The sequence below is a fragment of the Agelaius tricolor genome, unplaced genomic scaffold (assembly GCF_023055355.1).
Source record: "Agelaius tricolor isolate 1412-34295 unplaced genomic scaffold, bAgeTri1.0.p SCAF_20, whole genome shotgun sequence".
In the NCBI taxonomy this organism is placed as follows: Eukaryota; Metazoa; Chordata; class Aves; order Passeriformes; family Icteridae; genus Agelaius; species Agelaius tricolor.
In genome coordinates, this window is record NW_027269280.1 from 10,338,847 (window position 1) to 10,361,201 (window position 22,355).

The window sequence follows — 22,355 nt, forward strand, 5'->3', positions numbered from 1 at the left end:
AGCCCCACATATGCTACCTCAGTCTCCACTTACCTTTCTGAGATAATTATCATGAAAAAAACTATATAATTAACCAGATCATGCACAAAACCTGTCAGGAAATGGAAGAATAATAACCTTCAGCTGACCTGAGCTCCTGCCATGCTGAGGGGCCAGGAGCTGGCACACATGCACACGCTTGCAAAGCCACACCAGTAGTGCTACAAGGAGACTGTTCTCAGAAAGAAAAGAGCAGTAAGAGACCAAATTTCATTACAGATTGCTCTTCCCTTCGAGTAGCACAGCCAGGCTACTGTGACCACAGTCACAGCTGAGAGGAAAATGACTCGCCAGTATATTAAAATGAGGGAATATCCCAACATGCCCTCTCCCTGAATTTTGCCTAAGCTGGGTACACCTGTAAAAGTAACCTGGTCTGATGCTGTGCTTCACATTTGGTTTCCAGACTTCCTAAAATGAAGTCAGTCACTTTCAAGGCAAGAGTAACGTTTTGCTCAAACAGTATTTTTAACATACTGAAACCATACTAATTCCAAAATAAGAGCAATGGGTGAGCACTCCACAGTAACAGAACAGTTAACTACAAGTATCCAGTTATGCAGTAAGCAGGCATCACATTACACAGAAATGGCAGAGGGTAAAAAAACAAGTGCATTAAGTAATCTCAGTGCCTGATGACCGATTAACCAGATAACCAAAATCAAATGGATTCTGTAAGCAAAAAGAAGGGGCAACAAATCAGGGTGAGCAAAATATAATAAAAGGGTAATGTAACATCACCTTTTACTCAGGGGTACAAGGCAAATCAAGCACCAGTGCCCTCCACTCCTCCCATCCTCACCCATTGCAACTTCTATCAATTCCAACTAATTACATATCATATTTGGGGTTTTTATCCTGTATCCTGCAGTCACACACAGGTCTGATACTCCAACAGCAGCCTTTCATATTCCACCTTTGCAAGGACTCCCCTTGTCTCCCTTATATTCTGACACTGGTACAGACTAGAATACATTTTTACAGCCAAGTTAACACCCCCAGCTGGCACAAACAGAAGAGGTATAACCAAACAAAAAGGACTGAAGGGAAAATGAAGCAACCTGGACAACAGGAGAAAAGGAAAGTAACTTAAAAACAGTCAATGACATCATTAACAAAAGGGAAATGATCACAGAAGCCGTGTTCCTTGTGCTCCAGGAAGAATGTTTAGGCACAGATGAGCTCAATGCTTCACAAAAATACCAATTCTGTGCTTAATAAAGCACAGATCTTAATATCTTGCTGCATTTCAATTTGGTCTCTGAGGTCAACTGAAAACTAAAGCAGGAAGGCAGGTGGTGTTAGCCACAGCAGCTCATTTCTGTCACACAGGTTTTAGTGGAGATTCTAAAGCTTCTCAAGAGTGCAAAGTACTGAACACCCACACTTAAAAATGCCCACTCCCTGTTCTCACCAAAGAAACCTGTGCTGGGCAAGGTCATTCTCAGCTGCCAAGAGCTCACCTGGGAGCAAAGGCTGGGCCACACCCTGAGCTAGCTCCTGATAAAAGCAGCAGGGGCACAAGGCCACAGGGCTCAGCTCCCACAGCACACGGAAGGAGCAGGGCATGGAATGCCAGAAGCACAAGTGGGAGCTCTCTCCAGCTCCACAGCACTGCAGTGTTTCAACCAGGGTGGACAGAGCTTGTGGCTACCCTGCACTACACCCTAGGACCTCAGAGGGAGAAAAAAGGCAACACTAAGGTGTCAATATTTGCAATTGACTAAACACAGCTACAGCAAGTCTAGAGAAAACACTGAGGAACTCACAGCTTCTCACTGATTTAGGTGCATGTGCCAGGAATGGCAGACTGAATTCCATTCCAGCAAGCACAAGGCAAGTGAAGCTTCTCAGAACACGTGTGCCCAGTGCTAGGTTCTGAACTCACACACTTGTCTCAACTCTGGGTGATGTATTGATCTCCATGGGACCCACTAAGCACAGAAAGAACAGCAAACAGCAAAAGCTGTCACTACATGTTCTGTACCTCTCCTCACAAAACACTGCTCAGCTCTGGCTGCCCCACCTAATGTCATCTAGGAGGGGATGGAGTTCAGCACAGACAAGAAATCTCAAGCATCCAGCAGAATCTTCCATACAGGAATAAAACAGAGAGTTAGGAACTGATTTAGGATTAGAAAGCAGATAGGCATGTAAAAAAGGCAAACCTAACAAAGAGATTATCCAGTATATTTGCTTTCGCCGCCTCTCTCAGAAGAAATCCAAGTCAATAATTAGGTAAAACTATAAGCAAAGCAGCTGAAAGTAGAAAGTGAGAAAGTATTTTTCATTTTGCCATGAGTATGGGTAAATGAAATCCCATGAGAACAACCTCTATAGTTCATCATCTAGTGCAGGAGTGGTAACACACCCACATGAATAAAGAAAAAGTTATTCAAGTACATATGCTGACATTGAGTAGTACTTGCCATCCTTTGTCCCCACAAGAAACTGAAACTTTAATCCCATGTTGAGGTGAATAAGAGATTTTGTTTTAAGATAAAACCTTTGAAATCTTCTGTCTGAGGTAAGAGCTTCAGTGCTCACACCACATGCCTGGAATATCCATTCTCCTCAGGGAAAGCACATCAGGATAAAAACACACTCCAGAGAGGAGTCATCCCACAGAACAGAAGGGCCTGGTCTCTGTCAGAAAGCAGAGTGGTGTCCCCATGCCTCTCTCCTTCTCATTAAGTTGTAGCACAGCAAAATAATTCACTCTACCGAGCAGTAACAAAGCTCATTATCTTTGGCAAACAGACAAACTGCAGAACTGAAGGAAAAACAGATCCCAGAACTGCCTTACCCTGCCAGTGATGACAATTTATAGCAGTCAAGGACACCTACAGCCCCACTGAGAAAGCACAAATACACCACAGGAAGTTTATCAGAGCAAATGTGAGAGGTAAAGGAGGCATTCTGACCAACCAAGATCAGCAAATGTGGTTAACAGGCAAGAGAGACTGAGCTGGGTAGGGACAAGATGAAGCTTTCAGCTGCCATGACAGGGTACCTTGAAGTCAGAGAGGGATGCCATCAGCTCATCCAGTTCTCGTGTAGCTGAAGAAGCAGAAATTCGAGTCTGCTGCTGACTGGCCGTGACACGCTGGGGGCTGCTCACCTCACCCTGGCTCACAGTGATTGCAGGCCTGGCCAGGGGAAAAATTAAAAGAAAATTTTAGGAAGAGTGTGTTTAAACATTGGAGGGCACTCCTAGACTGAAGTCCCACTGTTCCCCCAAGTAAGCAGAGCATGAGGAGTTTCATTAGCACAGCCCAACCTGGCCCAGCTTCCCCAGCACATGCAGACCCTGCCTCACGTGTGCACACACATCCCATCCTCTAAGAAACAGATGATGCCTGAATGTTCATTTTGTATTTGTGCTCAGCTGTAAATCTGAGCTTGAACAGTCTACCTCTAACGGATGACTTATGCATTTTTCCATCCAGAAGCAGATTACAAAGCACCAGGACCCACCTGACTTCTGACCCTTTAGACAAAGCCAATCTTCCATCCATCACTGTCTGCAGCAGCTGCCCCTACACCACAGTCACCATTCCCCCAGGAGCCCACCCCACCCCACCCAAGCCTGCAACCACCACAGCACTACTCACACTGGACTTGGCACGGAGCTCTCCAGCTCATCCAGCAGGCTCTCCACGCTGGGACGCACATCCTCAATCCCACGGGCACCATTTCGCTTTGGTTTTTCTTTTGTCGGGGGTGCAGCCTTCCCTCCCCCTGAGCTGCTGTTCTCTGGGACAACATAGTGAGGGCCAGCCACGTTGGGCAGTGATGGGCTTCTGCCAGCCTCATCTGAAGAAAGGGGAGCAGAAAAGAGCCATTCAGAGCCCCATTCCACACACACACATCTGCTAATCACAAGCAAGTACAAAACATTGTCCAGAAATCTTGGGGAACATCCATCTTCGAGGATATTAGAAACTTAACAGTGCAAGGGCCTGAGCAACCTAAACTAACTTCAAAACTTTAGTTAGAGGCAGTTTTGAAGCTGGCCTTGCTTTGAGCAGGGTGCTGCAGCTCAGACCTCAGGAGATCCCACCTTCACTAAATGAATCTTTGATTAAGGGCTGGAGGGGTCTCCCTCACTAAGGATGTTGGAAAGAAAAAGCAAGCTACTATTCTGAGAATCAAAGTATCCACTCATACCAAATGTCCTCCTATTCCTTACCTGTGAAGCCAGTGGCAGGGGTATGTTGAACAGCATTCAGTTCCAGAAGGAGTCTGTCCAGTTCTGAGAGGTTGCTGCCCAGAGAGGAGCTGGTCATTGTGGGAGATGGCTCCGCAGACTTCTGCTTGTTCGGGAAACTGAAGATAAAAGGGAAATGTGAAACTTCTACATCAAGATACAGCAGAAGGATGGAGGGAAACTCATTAGGTTCCCGAAGTTTACACATGTGCTGTGGTCTTTTCAGGCTGATGCTTTTAGTTCTGGGCATAAAGAAGACACATGCTTTGTGACATGACTGAACACAGCCACTACTATTCTTGTAAATCACAAAAATAGCATTGATGGACAGGGCCTCTGATTTTAGGATTACGCGCTGCCCAGCCCTGTAGGGAAGAGTTAACTGTCTGTAGATGCAAAATGCACAGAACAGCAGCAGAACCATTAGCTCATGTATGGGAAAATGGCTTGTTTCTGCTGACACCACACCAAGCAGCAACATCCTCCTCCCTGAGTGAGGGAATGCAGGGCTAGCACAGACTGGAGACAGAGGCAAAGCACAAGCCTCAGGTTAGAAGCAGAAACTGAAAAGCAGTAGCATATGTCATAGCCTCTTGCATCACTCAAGGTCTCCCCAAGTCCTCTCACCTTTAATTTGGGGAACTGTAGTCAATTCACAAGAAAGTAACTTGTTATTATTTTCTACTGTGTTAAACACTCATGCATGTATGAGGCACTGGCTGTAATTACTGCTAGTCTTATATGGGTGATATCATTTACCACACAGAACTGCAAACTGTTCCAAAGCAGACCTGTTCAGGTCAATGCAGTGATTTTTATAGTGGTTACACTGTAGTAACAGTCTTTCCATTGTCAGTCGCAGGAACATTTTTTGCTCCTGGTTTTACAAATGAACTTTACAAATAACTTTTAATGCTCTAGAGGTTCTTATTTTATCAAAAAGATATTTTCCAAATACAAAATGGGAACTTCTGCCTTGTGCACAGGACCACATTATGCTCAAAAAGTTAGTATCTAGCAGGTTAAGGACTCTGACACCTGTAACACCAGTGACAATTATGAATTCCATAAGGGAAGTTATCCTTCTCTTCAGGTTGAAAAACAAGATCCACAACTGCAATCTGAGGAGAACATACTTCATGTTGAACCAACACAGCAGCTACAACTCACACCAGAACCAAGCCTCACCAGACCCTTGTTCAAGAGGACTTAGGGCTCTAATTACCTTCATTTAATACTAATTGCATGCAGTCATCTGAAAAAATTGCAATTACCATCTCCATTGGACCACCTCTGGCTAGGCTGCCCAGAGAGGAGCTGAGCTCTAACCAGAATTAGTTCTGGTTGGAAGCAACTTCCTGCTCAGCAGAAAGAGCTGGCATGGTTAGATTATGACTCCAAAGAAACACCAATCTCCAAAGTGTAAAAAGGTGCCTAGGATGAATTTCTGACAGCACTCATCCCCATGTCAGCAGAAAGGTCTGTCCTACTGTGCAGGCTACTCCTCCAACCGGTCAGAGTGAGAGCAGCTGCCTTTGCAAGTGTGAACTTGTTATCTGTCAATCACCTACTGAGAGGGAACTTTTAAGAAGCTTGAATTTACCTGAAAACTCAAGTCCCTGCACAACACTCCAGGCCACAAGTACTGAGTTCCCAGGGAAAAATAACCCTAAGGCCATCCACCCCCTGAAGAACTTTTGTGCTCTTTAGCAGGGGGGTGGATTTGTCACTTGTGTCTGGATCATATCCTTCACAACACAACCCAGATCCTGCTGTGTCTGATGGATCCTTAACCTCCTGCAGCTGAGCAAGCCCAAGGGCCAGGTCAAAGTTTGAAGTGAGTATGAAAGTTACAGTGGTGTGTTACAAAAGAGACAATCAAAACTGACACAAAGCAATGTAACACACACAGAGAGCAGTGCTTGTTTCCACTTAGAGCAGGCAGCTTGACCCTCAGCAAGCTCAAGTTGTGAGTCAGGCTTATCTCTTAAAAAGGGACAGGATACCTGTAGACGTGCTCCTCTTCACTGGCACGGGGAGTAGGAGAGTTGAGCCCGTCTCTAGGAATGGAGGCACTGGAGCTTTTGGCACTAGAGCTGTATATAGGAGACTGGGACTGAGGCTGTGGAAACAAGATTTGCATTGGAAACAGAGATTACAAAACAAATATGTACACTACTGCATTGCAAACCCATGCATTGACAAGGCAGAACAAAATAAATGATCTGCTCTTTAGTCAAGCCAGTCTCTATCAGATGAGCTACACCAGGAACAGTTTTTCCCCTTACTTCAGACCTGCCTATGAGTCACAGCTTTGTGCTGGAAACCCCCAGCCTGCCCTCCACAGGCTCAAGACAGATGACTAACACTAATCTCATCACAGCACCATTTTGTCAGCACAGTGACGATGGCTTTCAAATTCTTTTCTGCCATTTGCTCCAACCAGTTAGTTCTAATAAAAACTCCTACCTCCCCCCATTTCCCTGCTCCACAGCCAAATTCATCGTCGTTTCTTCCTATTCCCTCCTCCTTACTGTGCTGAGAGATCCTGCCCTTACAAAACCAGCACCCTCCCACCCACACAGCCCCACTCACCTGCTGGTGGCCGTATCTGGGTGTGTTGGGCTGCCACTGCTCCGAGGGGTCGATCACGGTGCCATTCAGGGCGTCGTTGGAAGGTGGCGGGGGCACCGGGGGTGGCACAGCAATCTCCTGGTACGTGTGGTTTCCAGTTGGGTAGGAGTAAGGAGTTTCCTCCGTGAGAAACACTGGGCGTTTGGAGATATGCGAGGTGGTTGATTCCAGGTCTGCCAGCAAGGCGTCTGCAGGAAAGCAAAAAAACCCCAACAAAATGGTAAAAGCCTGGACTAGAGCTTTGTCTCTTTCTTCTCATTTAATGTATCTGTGTCAGAAGTTTTTTGGGGGGACTTCTCGTCTTTGGTAATCTACCAAATGCCCTGAAAAACACTAGTGCTGCTCAGGAATGAACGAGTTAATCAAACTTGTACTACAAAGAGAACACCAAGATGTAGCAAAGCAGCCAGAAAAGCTGTGTCAGTCTCAGATTTTTGCCTTAACTGGAAAAACACCCAACAACAGGAACCCGTAGTCTTCTCTCGTTGTACCCTGTAGAAGTGCAACCTAGGCAAGCCTGTCCAGACATCTACTCCACCAGGATATTGACACAGACTAATTACAGGCCCCACATCATCACAGAGTCATTTACTGTGGCCGCAGGCACTGCTTTCTGCAGGAAACAAGATCTCAGGAGGTGTTTTCTCCAGAGTCAAAGGTAGTGGAAGAAGCATGAAATGTTCAGATCAGTCCATCAGGGCAGCAGAAGGATGTATTTTGGTTGTCCTGACAGAAATCCCCCTCAGTACCTCATACAAACAGTTAACAAGTTTCCAGAGGCTGCCAGGTAAACGCCATTTCTTCTGGAAACAATTCTTAACTAGATGGGTGGAGATTGCTCACAAATTCCTCAAGAGAAGGAAAACCTCCACCAGCTACAAACACTGTCACTCATGCCAGGCAGAGGACCCACATGACACAGTTAGCACTTCTCAAAAATCCCACAGTCCCATCAGAGTTTAGGCATAAAATGGCATTCCCAGCCTTCTGGATTTCTCCCTGCAAATGTATTCTCTGCCCATTCCCAACCCTGCACTCCTCTGGGGTGACTCAAAGGCAAACTCTGACCTGCTGGACCTTCCAGCCCATGTGCCCACCCTGCAGAGCCATTGCAGTTCCTGCTGGGGAAACTCCAGTGAGCGCCTGCAGGTCTGTGCTGCACTCACTTTCCAAAGAAAGCCTCCCTGGCCACGTGCCCAGCTTTCCACTGGGGCAGCAGCACAGTGCACACCTCTGCAAGGCTGTTAGAGAGGAGTTCACTGGAGACATCAGCACTCTCCATGTTCACACGACACACCTGGCAGGTCCCTTTGGAGATGTGGAATTCAGCCAGAAAACAGGAACACGCTTCAGGAGAATTGGGAGGGGACACTCTCTGAACCCCCCTAGATCTCCTTTCCCCTGCACAGACCCAGCTGTCCTCAGGGAGACTCAGCAGATCCCTTCTCCTGCACACAGCAGGTACCTGACACTCAGGTTTGGGGGCACAGGGGCTCAGCCTGAGTGTGGCCACCCTGCAGTGTCCCCCACCAGGTCACAAGGAGCTGGTGGCACCAGAATAGCAACCAAGCAATTGCTCACACTAATGGCTGCCCACAGCTCCCCGGGCAGCACCTGCCAGCCCTGAGCCACTTCCTGAGCACAGCACTCCACAGCAGCCAATGCACTTAGCAAGCCTTCAGGAAAATGTATTGGAAGAGGACAGTATTATTGAAATACAAGATGAGGAAGGTGCCCCTTTTATATTCACTCTTTTCAAAAAATCAAAGCATCATAAAAGGAAAAATAAGCAGTCCTGCGCTCAGAGAGCAGAATACAGCCATTAGCAAATTAAATGCTGTGTTAAATTATTTCTATACACCTTTCATTTAGTAATAAAGATGCTCCGAACCATTAAAGTCACAGGATCTATCTTCCTAAAGGGACCAAAATATCCCAGAAGCAGATTCTCTGAAGGGAGACAAGTATTCCACAGCTGGGGAAAAATGAACTGAATCTTCTTTTCAAGCAAAAGAACAGCTGGTGGACTGCAGAGTGAAAGGCACATACCTCCAGGGAACTGCCGATGAACTGCAATTCCTACAGTCAGGCAGGTCCTGTGACTGGAGCTTTCACGCACACCACCTCCCAGAGAAGTGCTTGCCTAGAAGGAGTGGTTTTTGCTTCTCCCCTCCAATGACAAAGGCAATTCAAACTCCACCAGGAAGTGAAAATCCCGTGAGGATGTTGGGCTCCTCCGGCCCTGCAGAGGGGACGCAAACCATTTTTCCACCCTCCACCTCCAGCCCTCAGTGCAGGAGCGGCAGCTGTAACCATCTCAGCACAGACACTGCCCTGCTCGGCTCCTCTCTGTGCTGCTGACCCATGGGACAGACACCCGCTGCCTTTTGCCGATGGCGCACAGTGAGCTCGGCTACACGCACTGATTTACTTTTACAGGTCTGCGGAAGCAGGGAGGTCTGGAATGCCAGGAGCACTGAGCCCCATGGCTGTGAAGGAGTTAAGGTTAATGATTAACCGCCCCCATGCCCTCCCCCTTCCTGACTTGAGCAAACAAGGCAAAGCCGAGGAACGGAAAGCGGAGGGAGGAGAAAAGGCCGGAGAGGAATTACTCGGTTACTCAAACTAAACTCCAACTTTACAACTGATATCGAAGCAGCTGCACGAAGGCAGCACCCCAGGCCGGCGGGACAGGAAAGGCGCTCACACACCGGTTTCCCGATGTGGAAGGACTCTCCCAGTGCTTGCTCGCCCCCAAATCCTGCAGTCCCCGATCCTCCCTTCCCTGCACCCCTGCTCCTCCAAGCTCACAGCCATGACAGAGGGAAGGTCTTCCCCATTCCGTCCCTCCCCGTCGCTGTTCCCGGATCCAATCTCATCAGCAACCACAGCTCCCTGAAACTCTGCCGAAATGGGAAATTGCACTCGTTTAAAGGGCCCGGCAGCAGCAGCAGAACGTCCCCGGCCAGGGCAGGGTGAGGGGGGCAGTGGCACCGTCCCACCCCACGGGAAGCGATTCCCCAATGCACAGGCACGGGCTGCAGGTCCGTCCCCTGGAGGTCAACCCAAGGAGTTCCAGAGCGTCACTTGAGGCTATTATTCAAAGCCCAACCAAAAATTAACCAAAGGGATTAACATTTTGTTTTCCATTTAGCACTTCATCCCAAGAGGTCCCAAAGCACCGTGCATTCATTTAGGATTTGTACAACTACCACACGACAATATAAGAGATGAGGGGAAAGAATGGAGATTTATTAATAGAAAAAGATGCATCACTCTCTCTTTTGCAAAAGGGACCAGCATCTGTAACCTGATGAACTGTGACAGGGATGCTGTGCTTGTGCTGCACCTCTCGTCACACACTGAGTTCACAACACCGACTTCTCCTTAAATGGAATATTAAATGCTTAAACAGAAATATTAAAGTCTCGATCGATTTACTGGGTAATGAAGTGTTCCTGCCCAAGGTGACCCCTGAGGGACAGTGCTGCAGGACGCGTGAATCAGCCCGCAGGAAGCAGCTGACTGGGCCACCGCAAGGCAGTGACTCGGGCCAGTGCCCACCGGCACATCCATCAGAGGGCACCACCAACACCTCACAGGGACAGCGAGGAAACCCACGGCAGTGCCCAGCCCGGCAGTGCCTCCACCTCACCTGTTCAAGAGCCGGGAGCCTGTCCCTGTTTCAGGCACACACAAACTCCCGGCGGTGCCACGTGTGCTGCACCTCCCCACGGAGAGGCGAATTTCACAGCAGCTACCGCCCAGAACTCCGGGACAGCCACACACCCTGACCTCACCACAGCCTCACCGCTGCCCCAAATACTCCCTGGAACACCACAGACACAGCTCTAGGAGGCAGAACCTCCCAAGGATGAAGACCATACATTTAGTTATCTCAAGAGAATAGATTTAACCATTTTGTAGCAGTAAAGTAAACCAGAGTTATAACGGACCTTCAAACCATTGCTCCTCCCCAGGATCACCCCTCTCCCCACTCTCACTACAAGCCACTAACACAACCCACAGACAAAATGTCAATTCAGAAACACGTGCATGGAGCAGAATCACTCCAGTTTCCAAAGACTCTGTAGGGGTCAGCTATCTATGGGCTGTGCATACAGAAATCTCTATTTTCCACTCCATTCACAGAGTGCTTCTCAGGAGGGTGCAAAAGGGACACCTGCTGGAACACCACCTACCTGGACACTCCTGCTTATCATGGCTACTCTGGAGCAGTTACACAGCCAAGAAAGTCCTAAATCCCTGTGCACTGCAGCACAGAGCACCTCAGCATAAGCACAGCTGGTCCTCCACAGGCTCAGGTAACCTGGACAACCACCTGGACAACCCAAAAATTACACACTCGATTGAAATCACATTTAGTCCTGAGGGCTACTCAAACCACATCCTCCCCAGTATGGCAGGACATTACTGTTTGCATTCAGGTGGGCTTTCTACAAAGATTTTCCTGTGGAGGAGGGACAGTTAAAGAATGATGCCACATCAGGCACTAAAAAGCACTCCAAGACACCTGGAGGTGTGCTTAGTTAGTTTGCTCCTCTCTCCCTTTCCTCATTTTTGCCAAAGATCATTATTAACTAAGAGGTCCTTGGGATTCTGTTCTACAAATCCTCCACACCTCTCTGCACATCAGTTAGGTATGTACAAGCAGCCCTTTAATACCAACTGCTTTGCTTCAAGGTAATTCCCAGCAAAAACAAAGCTCTGCTGGTCATTTCAACAGCTCAGGACAAGAACTCTCACACTGATGTCCAATGCACCGAACCACTCACAAAACATCCCTTCTACCACCAAAGCAGCAAGGTAGAAGAGCAGGACAAATCCTTAGGCTGAGCCCCATTTACCAGTTCAAGCTGCACTGAAAAGATCAAGCTCTGCAGTGCACATTCCTGTGCTATCTCCCCAGCCCACAGCTCGTGGGCCCAGAGGAGCTCCGGCATTCCAGGGGCTCCAGGGCAGGCTCCTTCACAGGGCTGCGTGTCAGCGCTCGCTGCCTGCAGATGCAGCATCCTGCAGCACAACGGCCTCTGAGCAGCCAGGGGCACATTCTTCAGCTTCCCACAGCCCAGCTCTGACTGACACAGAGCAGCAGCACCAGCCCAGGGAGCACAGCCCTGCTCTGCACTCTGCAGCAGCAATGGGTAACACCGGGGCCCCTTTGTACTGATGCACACATCAACAACCCTTTCTAGAAATCTGAGCTGGACTCAGCCCCTTTAAATAGGTAAAGTGAAGTTACTAAAAAGAAAAATATATATTTTTATATATTTAGATGTGTCTTCCCATGCATATCAAAGCATACTTTGTGCACTTCCCCTTTCCTGTGCATTTCAAAAATGCTTTTGGATTAAGGTGACACAGTGAAGCAGAACACATCATGGATTAATTCTGAAAAAACCTACATGACAAGGCATCGACAAATTCACATTTGCCAACTGACATCAAGCAGCTTTTCAATGCTAATTCTTCCTCAAGCAGTAAATAATTTTCCACTATTCATAAGCGGTTTAGAATTTATCTTTTCCTTTTTTTTTTTTTTTAAGTGAGGCAATTTAGAGAAATATAAATTTGCTTTCCTCCGGAGAAAGGATTTCCATATGCAGTTCATCTCTCTCAACAACTGAGGATTATTAAGCCATGCTGACACAGCAAATCACAGCATTATCAAGACAGTGAGGAGATCAAAAGGATGGTGGTCAATTTTCTTCCACATCTCATCTACTGCTGGGGAGGAAATGGAAGCATAAATGAAGCAAGATACTCCAAATGCCTCAGATATCAGCCTTTCATTTTCAACAGCTGAAAGCCACATCTGCACATGTATCAAACCACACACTGCCTGTAGCTCTGCTTCTTGCATGAGACATCTGGAAAGTGAGTAGCACTGGAGACAGGATTCCTCACCCAGCCAGCACCCAGCAAATGCATTCAGCCACAGAGTCCCATCTCCCCCAGCATCTCTGGTGCCACATGTCCCTGACAGCCCAGAGAGCACACTGGGAATCAGGATGAGATGTCAGAGCACAAACTACAGAATTTCCTCTGCTGCAGCTGCACAGAACAGGTATCTGCACCTCCCCTATTTCCCCCCTGCCTCTATTTATCCAAATAGGTAGAAGTGCTGCAAGTTTTCCTGGTTTAGGCAGCAGAAGATTCCTAGAGGACTGGCAAATAGAAATAAAAATGAAGATATCCCTAAGGGCAGCTCTCAATGAGATGGACTTTATATGCTAATCATGTCTCTCTTGGCATCAGACAAACTGCAGACCTCTCACTGGCAGAATCACACACCATTCTCCCCAGCCCTTTTTTCTTAAACCTGCAAGATGCTGAATTCAAATCCTTGAGTGTTGCTGTCCCCTGAGAGAGTGAGGGGAAAGGAATTGCATTTCCAGAACTGCAGTTTGAGCTTGCAGCCTCATCTGAGACACCTCTTTGCAAAACACCTGAATGCACACCTTAAAAATCTCATTAGGTTCAAATAAGTCTTCTCTCAGCACCTCCAGGAGTAAATGCAGCTCCAGCTCACATAGAGGGAGACAGCTCAAGGCAGTAACCCAATCCCTGGCATGACAGTTTTACCTTATGAGTAACTGCAGAGGAATGGGGAGCCTGGGTATATTTATCCTATTAAACAGCCTTTCAAAAGAAATATTTGCAGTGCTCTACAAGACCTGCATCAAGAACACTTGCTGGAGCCTTGCTTGGACTTCTCACTGCCCTGGAGTTTGACTGCAGGTGTGGGGAGCCCCAGACACTGATGGCAGGAATTCCCATTTTGATTTTTCTCAGCAAAATGGAAGAGCCTTATCAGAAATAGGAAAATCATGAACAGGTAAAGGCCCACATTGACTTCCAGGTAAAAGCAGGTTCCAATCAATGCTTTTAAATGCAAAAAGATCAGAGACTACAAAAGCAATAAAATACAAAGACTACATTCAAAACGAGACCTTAAAAACTCAAAGTGCAATTATATGCTCTTAAAATCCTCAAGTTTTCCAGCTCACTGTAAAATAGTTTGGCTTACTGTCTAAGACATTTTGAGATGACATCTAAAAGTTTTCCAAAATGTAATCAATATGTCAAGAAGGTGGTTAGAACACAGGACACATAAAAGTGCTCAGATTTCTTGTGAAGCAGGGGCAGATTGTTATTTAAGATACACAAAATTTCAAGCCACAAAAGGTAAGTCATTTTCTAGGCCTAACAACTGCTGGAGTATCAGTACAGAGCAGCCACTGGGATTTTTACTTCACATTGCCCAGGCCTGCTTAGAGAAAGTTCAGATTGCATGGTCAGTAAAATCACTCAGCTCTCTCCTTAATGTACTAATGTTTAAAGCCTTGTGCTTTCTCACTATCGAGGTACTGCTGCAAGTCATATCTTGTGTCACTGCTTAACAAAACAAATGCCCAAACTAATATCAATATGTGGCATGGTAAATTACAGTAAAGACAATAGCCATTAAAATTTTGAAGCTTCTCTCCACTTTCAGACCAAAACCGCCCCTTAAAATTAGCAAAACTTTGCATTTGTAGCACTGATTCACAAACTTGTGTGGGTGCTCCCAAAAAGCAAAGGCAACCTCCCAGCTGCAGTTATGCCTGGCTAGCCCAGGCTGCAGAGACAAACTGAGCAAGGATTCATCCTGTGACAGCCAGAACTGCTGCTGGAATCAGGTGGTGGCAGCCACCCTGAATCCTTTCTGTGCCAGAACTGGAGCACTGACAGCCAAACCAGGGAGCCTTGCCCAGTACAGCAGCACATGCACCCAGCTCTGACCACTATCAGCAAATGTCTAAACAAAGACAAGACACTGCAGTGTGAGATGTGGTCTGCATGAGCAGCTGCAGCAAGGACTGTGGCTTCCTTTCCCAACCACTGAGACCCAAGCTGGAGAGTTTACTCCAGAGCTTGTGGCCAACTAAGTGGTCACAACCAACATGCACTACTACCACCCCAAGCCTGGGGTTGTAAAAGAGTGTGCAAATGCAGCCTGTGTGAAGCAATTTCAGGAACTGTTTATCAGTAACTGCACTTTTGGGGATGAACTGCAAAGCCCTGGAGTGCTCTGGCTGTAGCTCCAGCAGAGCTGACACCATCACACACAGCCAGTGTAAGGGAAAGGCCCAGGGATCCTCCCTTCCCCAGCATGCAAACCCAGGCTGTTCCTGGAACTTGCCCTGCTGATCACCCCTTTCTAAACTAATTCAACTTACTAATCCAATAAAAGTTTGCTGAGGTGTTGGTTTCAGTTTTTTTAGATAAACTCATCAGGTTTCTTGGAAGCACAGCTCCAACCACCCTATGACTTAAGCAGCTTTTAGAAAATATATTAAAAAGACCAATGGCAGAATTGAGCTCTTGTTCAAGTAAATGAATAAAATTTCTGCTTTAAATGGAAATGTTCTACTTTCAAACCTTAGGCCAGAACACAAATTGTAAATCCAGCCCATCCTGCCATTAGTTGAAAGAAATCACCTACCCTCCCATCAGATTCCCATAATTCATCTGCAGCTCAGATGCAGACCAGAAAAAAAGGCAGCCTGAAAAGGTGCAGCCAGCAGCCAGCTCCAACTGAAATGCTCCTTGTTCTGGAGACATCCCTCACCATTACCTGCTGCTTCCACCCAAACCTACACTGACATTTGATTTTGGCTTTTCAGCCCCAGGATTGTGACATGGCTCAGTCCCTAGGGCCACACTTGCTATGCACCCACTGATGCCTCACTTGTGCTGCTGAGGTGAAGAGTGACAGACTTTTGACAGACTCCTGACCATAAAAGTGAGGATAAGCCAACTCTGTATGCTGCAAAAACCCAACAGAAACCACCACGTGAGCTCAGAGCTTCCACCAGATCCCTCAGATGGGCAGGAGGTTATTTCTGTGTGGGTCTGCTGAAAAACCATTAAGGTCACCACTAGATCCTTCCTGCCCACACCATGTTCTTGGCACCCAGAGCTGCAGTGGTCTGTCTGTCTGTCTGTCTGTCTGCAGGGTGAGGCTGCTGGAGCACTGGGCAGCATCACGTGCAGTCAGCAGGCTCCTGTGTAGCCCAGCAGCTGCAGGGCTCTCAAGGGCACAAGGACACTGGAGGAGAACCAGCTGACCAGTTTGCAGCTTGACACCAGCAGTCCCTGGGAGTCCCAGCCCCATTCCTTGAGGAGCACCTCAGATCCACCTCTTGACATCTGGGATGCAACAGGCTGGGAAATCCTTTGGCTGCTGGCTCTGCTCACATCACCAAGCTGGCAGGGAGGTAACCTGATCTTAACTAGTTCCACAGGGCATGGGATCACCAACTCAGCATGCTGGCTGAGAGACACCACAAGTGCTTAAAGATTGAGTCAGCACAGTTTCCTGGATGAAACAGAACAAATTCACAGCACTCCCTGCCTACAGTCCAGGCTGTGTGAAGGAACCACAAATGATTTTCCCATAGGATCAGAATTTTTCCACTTAACTCTCTCAACACTAAACTAGACTCCAGCTTAAACTGAGTGAGAGAAATGAACCACCACCTACAAAAGAGAAACACATGGTTATTCTGCCTTTCTCCAGCTTCCTGATCAAAACCTCCATCCCCTTTCCACTGTCTCAGAACAGTTCATTAGATGGCTGAGATAATGGAAGTCCCACAAGATACATAACTGCTTTTGTGGTCAGAGATAAATATTCCTCAATATGTCACAAGTGTGCTGAGCATCCTCACACTGAAAGTGATTTGTATTCAAGTCCCTTCTCCTATCAGAAGGGAAAATGCTCCAGAGAAACAAAATACGTTTTGAATATGTTTTCTTGGTTTTTGGACAAAAAGCTGCTAAAAGCAAGTGTAGCCTTTTGAAGTTCTTCAAATTACCCTCAGCTGTCCACTCCACTGCCTTGCCTATCACATTCAAAAGCTGCCAACAGAAACACCAGGAAGAACAAACTCTTACTGGCACTGGAGATCGAAGGACAGCATGGAGGACAGCTACTTTCAGAGGCTGCTCCCTCCCAAGGGTGTGTCCTCCCATTTATTTCTCATTTCCAGAAGTGCTAGATCAGGGGGTGGGAAGAGAGGGAAGGGTTATTTCCTGCCACATACAGCATCTTCTTTTTTATAGCATGGTTTTCTCCACACCTGAAGTGGAAAGAGACATATTTACTTCCCTCTGTTATAGTGATGAGCAGCAAACAGCTCATGCCAATAAAAAACACCTTATGCTAAGACTGGCTGCCGAAAACTGAATTCATGTTCCATGTTCCTTACCAAACAAATAAATATTTTTAGTTTCACAGCTACCAAAGGCTCCTGAGAACACCAGATCCAGCTACACAAGCCTTGAATGCCTCCAGATTCATGGTTGTGTGAAGCCAAAATAGAAAATAATCCTTTGTGTGGTTCCTTTCTGCCTAGATTCACTGGGCTGGCAGAGTCCTGAATAACAGGAAACCATTTCCAAAACTGGATAAGCACAAAAAATTCTTCCACTGCTCCATGAACAATCTTCAGGAGAATGAGGAAAAGTTTGTCAAGGGTTTGTACATCACAGCTGTGGCACATCCTGTGACACAGCGTGTGCAAAAGCTGATCTGACCTCAACGTTTGCACAATGCTGAAGAGCAAAGCTGGGCTCTGCTTCACTGGACAGAGAAGTTGGAGATTGCACAAGAGAAGGATCACAAGGTGATTTGTAAAATGTCACCAGCCTTCCCCAGTACTCCAGCTCCTGGCCTCCAGGGATTCAGACTGTTTGATTTCAGTACCACTGTCCTCAGATGATGTTCCCACCCACAAGTTACAGCCTTTATCACATGGAAGCTTTTCAGTCACAGCTGTCACAGTTCCACACCCTAAACCTAAATCTCCACATATTCCATTTTGTATTGATAGAACTGGCTATGGCCTGCAGCAATTGCAGGCAGTAAAGTCTGCAGCCACTGCACCTGAATCCCAACAAGGCTCACAAATCAGAATCCTCACCCTAACATTCACACTTCCTTGATAGCACAAAAGAAAGGTACCTTTCAGAAATGGAGAACTGAGATGCAGCCCTGAACAGTCCAACATAACATGGCAAGTCCATATTATATCAGAATAGAAAAGCAAATCTGACTCTCAAGCCTGTACTAAAAATATTTAAGTTGGAATTTCTCAGCCTGAATCTGCAGTCTGCTGTGAGCTCCACCTGCCACCAAGTCTTTTGTCAGAATCCTCTCCTTTTGGAAGCAAACTGACTGGTGTTCAACAGGCAGTTATACCTAGCCTTGTAAAAATCACAAGGAACAACTATCTGCACAAATTAGAGAGTCTCCATTTCTCTTCCTATGTGTCAGCTGTGAAATTGGAAACAGCTCTGGACTCCAAGGAGGGTAAGTACAGCCTCTGACAGTCTCCTGGAGTGGCTCTTCTTATGCAAGATCTATTTCTGATCTCTGCCTGACAGCAAACACATCCTCAGGCATTTCCAGGAAGTCCCAGACAAAGGCAGCAGCAAATGGCCAATCCTGACCCAACAGTCTCTGGGAGGGAGGTGAGTTGGCTCAGGGACATTGCTCTGGACAAACAGGAATGAAACGGCATCCTGGACAGTTTGGTGGGAGGAACAGACTGGAGGGAGTGTAAACATTTTACACAAACAACTAAGCAGTTAACACCTCACTACTGACCTGGGCTGGATTGCAGCCAATGTTCTAGATGGGAAAAAAAACTTAACAAACCCAAAACCACTAGTAACCAATACACTGTCTTTTTTAGTCCTTTATTTATCCTTACACATTCAAAATATTAAGTTAACCCTTTTTGTGCATGTTATAAGAATTTTCATATGCTGCTGGCTTCCCTCAAAGTTTCTAGAAGTCCAACAGGATCTGCTCTCCTCTGCCAAAACAAAAAGTTACAAACGCCAAACAAGCAGCCACTGAACTGACCCCTCAGGGAAAATTTCCAGGGCCAAGGGCTCTGGACAAAATACCAACTCCCTTGTATTCCTACAGGAAGAGGGGCTCAGCTAAGCCAGCTATCTGAGGAACCAGACCCTTCCTGCTACACCAGCCTGCAGCTACTCCACAAGCACCAGGTCAAAACATAGCACTGCCATTCTACAAACATCTGACAAATCTGGCACAAAGGAGATCTCCACCAGACAAAAGAGTCCAAGGATGGGAATAGAACCAGCAGGCAACAAGACACTGGATTTTAAACACAGCTCTGGTAACAAGAGCTCAAGGCTTGAATGCAGAGGTGTGCAGCACCTAACTACAACAAGCAGCCCTTTACATGCCCACTGAAAAGAGGGTAGACAAGGGCATTTTTAAGCCCTGTGTTGGTATTTGGTTGAAATTTGTACAACTGAAAACTGTCATAAAAACCACTGAGGTTACAACACATGCTGATCCAGGACTGGATCCCTCTTCCAAGCAGCAGCTTAGTGTGAAATCAACGGTGGCAAATCACAGCATTGTGCACACACAGCAGTGGTCTCCAAATCTCAGGGCAGCAGCAATCCTGGTGTGCTTGTGCTCCAGAGCCCTCAGGTGGAAATGAGAAGGGCGTGGGTTTGACCTCTCAGGGGGACCCTCACAACAGCTGTAAAGCACTTGTCAGCTTGGAGATCATAATTTGCTAAGTGCCGATTGTAACTCATCTAGGGAAGGAAAACATGTTACATCAGGGCTTACAGGAGCACAGGAGCTCCACTGGACGGTGAGCACCCTGGAGTGAGGGATACAGTTTCATAAGATGCAGAAAGGCGAATTAACAGCTCACCACTGCCAAAAATGGAGAGGTTCTACTCCCTCTTCCAGACATGTGCTGCTGCCACTTACTTGTGCAGGCTCTGGCTCTCACAAGACCCCTCTGTGAACCAGTCCAACAGGATATACACCCAGTGGGAAAAAGCTGACTGTCTTCTTTGGGGTCAGGGAAGAGAGGAGCACAGCAGTCAGCAGGAAGGGATATGTCAAACAGCACGTCAGACAACACAGAAGGAGAAAGGATAAGTAAAAGTAAAGCCCTCTCCCCCTTGAGCAGCAGCAGGACCACCACCTCAGGCACCCCAGCAGCACACAGGTACCACACAGCCAGGAACAGCACTGCTAAGGGTCCCTGTGATCCTCTCCATCTGCTTATGTAAAAATGGGCTTGGACACAGTCGCAGACAAAATACAGCCAGAGCTTGCACATTCCAAGTTAATTATGTGCCTTTTCAAAAGTAACAGAAACAGGAAAGCATGTGGGCCCTATTACCAATAAAGGGAAGAGTAGGATTTGCATGGTTATGCAATAATGGACATGGAACTTGAGGGGAAAAAAACAGCATCTTTTAAGCTGTGGAAATCCTATCCAAGCAGCATAAACAGATCTGAGTATAGACCCATCTAGGCAAAGTGCCAGTTACAAAATTTGAGACACACATAAGGATGATGAAATAAAAGACTGAAATACTAGTGTAAATTCTGAATTCATTAAAAGAATTCTGAATTCATTAAAAGCATTAGAAGAACCAATTCTGCCAATGAGATGTAGAGTGCCCTGGCTACCAGCAGAAGGAGGACTCCAGTAATAAAGAATAGGGACACTAAAGAGACTCTGTAATCATACCCATATTTAGTACAGTCTTATTGAGGCATTCCTATCCTGAAGGCTCTTAAATGGGATATCAGAATGCAGACTTGACAGATTTTAGACCTTGAAACACATATTTTTCATTAGCTTCAGCAACTTCCCATTCAGTAAGTAACAAGCATAGCTCCCAAAAGCATAAATGCAAAGAATATTCAACAAATGCAAATCTACCCTTAAAAAAGCACGGTATCTCAAGATTTAAAAGCCTGTGTCAATAAGGAGAGACAGAGTCCCAGCAAATATTGAGATATAAATAAAGACTTGCTGGCTTGATCTGCCAACCACTCTGAAGTGGGTTGTTTCCCTTTTTTTAAAATGGGAACTTGTGTCAAATGTGGTTTAACTAGCTTGTTAAAAATCTAATTATTAAGGAAGTAGTCTCAAAATGGTGGATGTTTCTTTTAAAAAGTTTTCATTTCTGCAAAGGTTCTCTGCAGCAGGGTGGGAGCAGACTTGGAAGCAACACCAAAATCTTTGTAAGCCAGAAAGTGTAAGTCATCATCAAAAACTGACTTTACACAAAGCGCTGCCAAAAGCACAATGTAAACTCACAGAACAGGGCAGGAGGAAATGACAACAAAATATTTCACATTTTTCAGTCCTGTGGATGTTGGTACTACTTATAACTATAATAGGTAGAAAGTTTTAAAATGAAGCTTTTGGTCTGATGAGCACTGCACTGTAACTTAAAAATAACCCAAGTTATTGCAGATAGCGGGCAAGCAACAGCTCTGAAAGGCAACAAAGTACAAGGGGCCAAGAAGCACATGGTTAAAAATCTAGTTAAAGCAGCTTCTTTCCACTTTAAAAACAGCTTCTGGGAATGAAAGGAGGACAGTGTTTCAGAAATGAACGTGGGAACTGGTCTCCCAGTCCACTTTGGGAGATGTGGGTGGCAATTCGATGGAGACTGCTGATGGCTCTGGAGCTGCAGAGCTCTGACTTAGGGGTGGTTTTGGTTTTTTTTTAGCGTTGGCAGAAGAATGTGGCTCAAGAGTTTCACAATGTCATGACACTGGCCCACTGCAAGAAAGAAAATTGTTAAATCTAGATAGAAAACTAACATTTTTAGAACTGGAGTATATTGGAGCCAGTGGATGGAGAAGAGCTGGAGAATGTTTAAGGTTCTCTTATCTCCTCTTACATGAGAAGGTAGATGACCCATCATTGTACCTGTCATCTGGTATCAGGACACAAGTACCAGTCACAAGTCTCTTGCTTGTTTCAGCAGCAGCAAGAGAAATAGTGAGGATATTTTACCAAGAGCAGTATTAATAAAGCAATTAAATGCATGACAGCTTCTTCATCTCAGTGCCCTGAACACAAGTTGTTGTTGTTATTTGATAAAGAAAAATTTTATTCTGTCAACCAAAGGTTGTTACTCACAAGAGAACTCTTGACTGCAGAAAAAAAAAAAAAAACTGAGAAAAAAAATTCCTAAGATTAAAAAGAAAGTAGATTTTTGAGAGGTAGAGATGAGTAAGAGAGCCCGATCTCCAACACTGACCAAAAATGGAAATGGCAGCAATACTGAAATAGAAGCAGCATGAGAATAAACTTCCCTTTCAGAGGTACATGAAATAAATCCTTCTTCAAATTGCTTTCTAAAAAAGGGTTTTCAGCATGATCTCTGACTGTCCCTCCACCAATCCTATGATAAAAGTCACCAATCCTCTGAGATGACTGGAGAGACTGTTCTGCACAAGTCTAGAGAAGTCAAGACTCCCAGTGCCTACATATTTGCTTCGCTGAAAATTAAGTTGACTTCTTTGTCTCAGCTCATCATGTTCTTCCCTGCTATGCCCTGAACTAGGGCACAGAGGAAAAGAGATGAATTT

General features: G+C 46.1%; 1 protein-coding gene across 2 annotated transcripts in view; it reads right to left on the reverse strand.

Annotated features, from left to right (window-relative positions):
* The window catches only part of PXN (paxillin), a 44,875-nt gene that overhangs the window by 14,045 nt on the left and 8,475 nt on the right, over positions 1–22,355 (reverse strand). For both annotated transcript variants that reach the window (XM_071445510.1, XM_071445509.1), the window contains exons 2-6: positions 6,845–7,071; positions 6,256–6,371; positions 4,232–4,368; positions 3,654–3,855; positions 3,053–3,188 (exon numbers count right to left, since the gene is read on the reverse strand). In XM_071445510.1, the coding sequence (XP_071301611.1) occupies positions 3,053–3,188; positions 3,654–3,855; positions 4,232–4,368; positions 6,256–6,371; positions 6,845–7,071 (818 nt within the window). The remainder of the gene's footprint in view (positions 1–3,052; positions 3,189–3,653; positions 3,856–4,231; positions 4,369–6,255; positions 6,372–6,844; positions 7,072–22,355) is intronic.